The sequence below is a fragment of the Mus caroli genome, chromosome 9 (assembly GCF_900094665.2).
Source record: "Mus caroli chromosome 9, CAROLI_EIJ_v1.1, whole genome shotgun sequence".
Classification (NCBI taxonomy): domain Eukaryota; kingdom Metazoa; phylum Chordata; class Mammalia; order Rodentia; family Muridae; genus Mus; species Mus caroli.
Genome location: NC_034578.1, coordinates 62,511,121 through 62,515,294, shown reverse-complemented (window position 1 = coordinate 62,515,294; position 4,174 = coordinate 62,511,121). Strand labels below are relative to the sequence as shown.

General features: G+C 41.5%; 1 protein-coding gene across 1 annotated transcript in view; it reads right to left on the bottom strand.

The window, feature by feature from the left end:
• Window positions 1–4,174, bottom strand: part of Clpx (caseinolytic mitochondrial matrix peptidase chaperone subunit) — a 38,565-nt gene that overhangs the window by 2,944 nt on the left and 31,447 nt on the right. Inside the window, exons 11-13 of the mRNA XM_021172135.2 lie at window positions 3,245–3,544; window positions 1,782–1,874; window positions 609–715 (exon numbers count right to left, since the gene is read on the bottom strand). Of these exons, the coding sequence (XP_021027794.1) occupies window positions 609–715; window positions 1,782–1,874; window positions 3,245–3,544 (500 nt within the window). The remainder of the gene's footprint in view (window positions 1–608; window positions 716–1,781; window positions 1,875–3,244; window positions 3,545–4,174) is intronic.

Here is a 4,174-nt window from a genome sequence, read left to right as displayed (position 1 = left end):
TCACTCTGTAGACCAGGCTGGCCTTGAACTCAGAAATCCGCCTGCCTCTGCCTCCCGAGTGCTGGGATTAAAGGCGTGCGCCACCACGCCCGGCTCATAATAGTGGATTCTTGTCTACCACTCAGACACCATCATTCTAAAATGGAGCTGTCTGTGTGTTTTCTATCTGTGGATTTAAGGGTCTCAGGAGTGGTCTGGTAATTGACTTCTCCAGGAGCACTGGCAGGTAGAAAAGGAAGCTCAAAGTGGGCTGGTTGCGACCCAGCCAGAAGCTAAGCAGGGTGGGACAAAGGGAGCCAAGAGGGGCCAGTGCGTGGGAGCTTCTGGGCAAGGGGGTACACACAACAGGTGTGTGTCTCTTTTGTATACAGCAGGTGTGTCTCTCTTTTGTATACTGATAGTTGGAGAAAAAAATAGAGGCTGTTTCAAAGATCAGTTTTCAAAATGAGTCACAAAATTATTTTATAAAACCATATTACTTTTATCTTGTAGAAAACTCGGGAGATTATTGCTTTCCTTACAAAAACGAATTTCAATGACAGACCAATAAACTCAAGCAGTAGGGACCCTAACTTTGGCGCTATTCTGGCCTTGAGAACATGCTTTACCGAATGTATCCTGGTTCCTTTTTGCCTTCTACTACTTCTTTGTCAACTTCCACACATACAATGTCAGAATTAGGAACTTCGAACATTGGTTCTAGTAACAGCTTTTCCTAAAGAAAAAAAGAGAAAAGGTAATAAATTAGGAGGAAATTGAGTCCATAAAAATGCTTCAATTTTAATCAGTGTAAAAACTTTCATATTCCGTATATTAAAGCGGCTTCTCATTACATTCAGGTCGTTTTATAAATAAGCCAACTGCCTATTGTCCTGTCAATCTCGGCAGCAGAAGTACAAGCTGTAGTTCACACTCTGATGCTACCTCCAAAGTGTGCCTGGTCTTTTCTATGGCCAAGACAGTTGAGTCACAGTCCTCACTTTTATGTCAATTAATCTTAAAATCACCTCTGCCCAGCTATTCAATTTAAAACTGTGATTCAAATGAGTATTTGCCTCAAGTGCAGCAGTAGGCCTTAAGAAAACTAGAAAAGCCAGTTTTTCCTATAGGTAGGGGGGTTAAAGGAAATTGCTGACACATCAAATTTCCACAAATGTAAACTGAATACCCGTTCTTCCAGTTTGCCTATCTGTCCTAAGTAATACTCTACCACCAGAGCCTTACCAATGTCAAGCTGCTTCTGGTAAATGCATAGTTACACAATTGAAATCATACTGAGATGAGCAGTGAAATCCTCACAGGGGAAGATAACTTGCTTTAGGAGCAGGCAGTGAAATAGTAATCAATGCCAGATCTGGAGAACAATTTTAAAAAAGAGTGGGTGGTACCAGGAAGCCCATGTCCTAAACCTAGGGTCTCTAAGAAAAAACTCATAGTACACTGAAGCATAGAGGCTAAAATGGGGATTTCAACAGGTCTGAGAAAGAGATCTGAAGTTGGTAAAGTTCACATAACCATGCTGGCTCAGATTCAGAGATCTGCCTAACTGCTTCCCAACTGCTGGGAGGGATGTGCACCATCCCACCCAGCTGACTCACACTATGTATTTCATCTGTCACAGTATGTGTGCCCTTGGGTTGGAAACACCTTCAACTTTCAGACCTAAAGAGCTTTTTGTTTACAGTTTTGGGTTGTTTTTGTTTTCTTTCTTTTTTGAGACTGTGTCACCGTCTACAATGGGGATTCCAATGGAAGCCTCGTGCACATATATTTCATCTTACCATTATAGACCGAAGACCTCGGGCACCGGTTTTTCTTTCCAGGGCCAATCGAGCTATGGCTTTCAGAGCATCCTCAGTAACATTCAGCTCACACTGCAGATGGGTAGGAGAAATGGAAACGTAAGCACGTCCTCAGCGATCTTTTCTTAATATAGACATGCAGCATGATGTACTAACTGTAACAACTCTTATTAATTTTCCAGATCCACAAATCCTTATAAACAATGGGACCAATAGCTATTTCACAGATAAACAAGTTCCAGAAAGTTAAGTAAACTGAGACTCAGGAACAAAGCCAGAGAGGAAGGCAAGGCCCCTGTGGTCTCTATCTCTTGATAGACCTTAACCCTTTTCAGACTAGACTATCTCTTACCACTTAGACCTCATTACAGATGACTTTCTTTTTTTTTTTTTTTTTTTTTTTAAAGATTTNTTTNTTTNTTATACGTAAGTACACTGTAGCTGTCTTCAGACACTCCAGAAGAGGGAGTCAGATCTCGTTATGGATGGTTGTGAACCACCATGTGGTTGCTGGGATTTGAACTCTGGACCTTTGGAAGAGCAGTCGGGTGCTCTTACCCACTGAGCCATCTCACCAGCCCCTACAGATGACTTTCATTGGCACCCTAAAGTCTCCTTGCTACAGTGGACTAAACCTAGAACCAAGTACTCTAGCACTGAGCCACACCCCTAGCTGTCTAAGTACATTTTAAACAATAGAAGCCGGGCGTGGTGGTGCACGCCTCTAATCCCAGCACTTGGGAGGCAGAGGCAGGCGGATGGATTTCTGAGTTCGGGGTCAGCCTGGTCTACAGAGTGAGTTCCAGGACAGCCAGGACTACACAGAGAAACCCTGTCTCAAAAAAAAGTGTAACACTCACAATGTATAAGAAAAAGTTAAAAAGGCAAGATGTAAGACAAATTTGTCATTTCATGATGTTTAAGAATGTCATCCTCAAGCAGTATGTTTAATCAATTAACCACCGGGAGCCTTGGCTGGGTCTGAGGCTCAGTGGTGAGGTGACTGCATGGGAACAGAGAGAAAACTATACTGAGAGATGCTAAGGTCTCAAAATGCAAAGTGTCTTTTATCTGATTGGATGTGCTGGTTACAGTGACCTCCATTTTTGGATGTGAGAAGAAAAACAAAAATATTTATATATGAATATAAAAGTATATGAACAGCAAAAACACTTAGCATACCAAGGCGGAAAGAACAATTCTGAGCATTTGGTGTGGATGCTGACAGTAGGCTGACACTTCTCTCTCATCGTTGTACTTTATACTCATTTTAACTCAGAAAAAGCAAAACTCACAAATGCTGAATGTAACACACTGTGCCTTCCTACATCTATACCCAGGCTAGTATTCCAGGTAGACATGGTTCTCTTAATACATTGGGCTAACAAAATAGAATTCTGATATTAAAAAAAAAAATCATAGAGGAAAACTCAAAACCTAACCTTATCCATGCTGAACAAGGCCTGATACTGAGGAATAACAGCATTCCGTGGCTCAGTCAGTATTTGTACAAGTGTCTTCTCATCTAGGCTGTGCAAAGGAACCACCACAGGCAACCGTCCCACAAACTCTGGTATCATGCCAAACTCAATAAGATCTCTGGCTTCCACATGGCGGAGTAACCGGTCTTTCTCTTCAATGTCCTGATGAGTGTTAGATTCTCCACTTCGGTTAGCAAGATCCGCTGCAGCTGCAGCCCTTCTGCCCTTTCCCAGATTAGATGGTGTTCCAAAGCCAAGATACTGTGCAAGAAATGACAGATGTAAATAATAGATGGATGTTGCAAAAGTGCTTTACAACTACAAGCCCCATATAAAATAGTCATAGAGGTTAAGTACTTTGCTTTTCTAAGAAGCAAAGCCAAGATCTGAATTCACGGCCACGTCCTAAATCCCAATAGGTTAAAATTCTGTGGCCAATCCTCTTTTGACATGTCCTTGATTCTTTACCATTACTTTTAATTTTACATATCTCTACCATCAAAGCCTTTTTTGGAAGTCTGAAGAAGCACTAATAATTACTCCTATTAGAACATAGCTTTCTTCCTTTGGTTACAGAAACTTAAATACAAGCTAATCTGTTATTATGTTTGTCACATATGAAGGAAAAAAATGTTCCTTAACTTATATAGATTTCAACAGCAAGAAATAAACTAAACTAAGCACTGAACTTGCATCCAAGCTTGAATACATGACTCAGTACCTGTAACAAGGGTGGGGCCTATGAAACCTCTACTAAATTACTACTGAGAATTAGTACATTAAGAATTCAAGGACAAGCCAGGCGTGGTGGCGCATGCCTTTAATCCCAGCACTTGGGAGGCAGAGGCAGGTGGATTTCTGAGTTCGAGGCCAGCCTGGTCTACAAAGTGA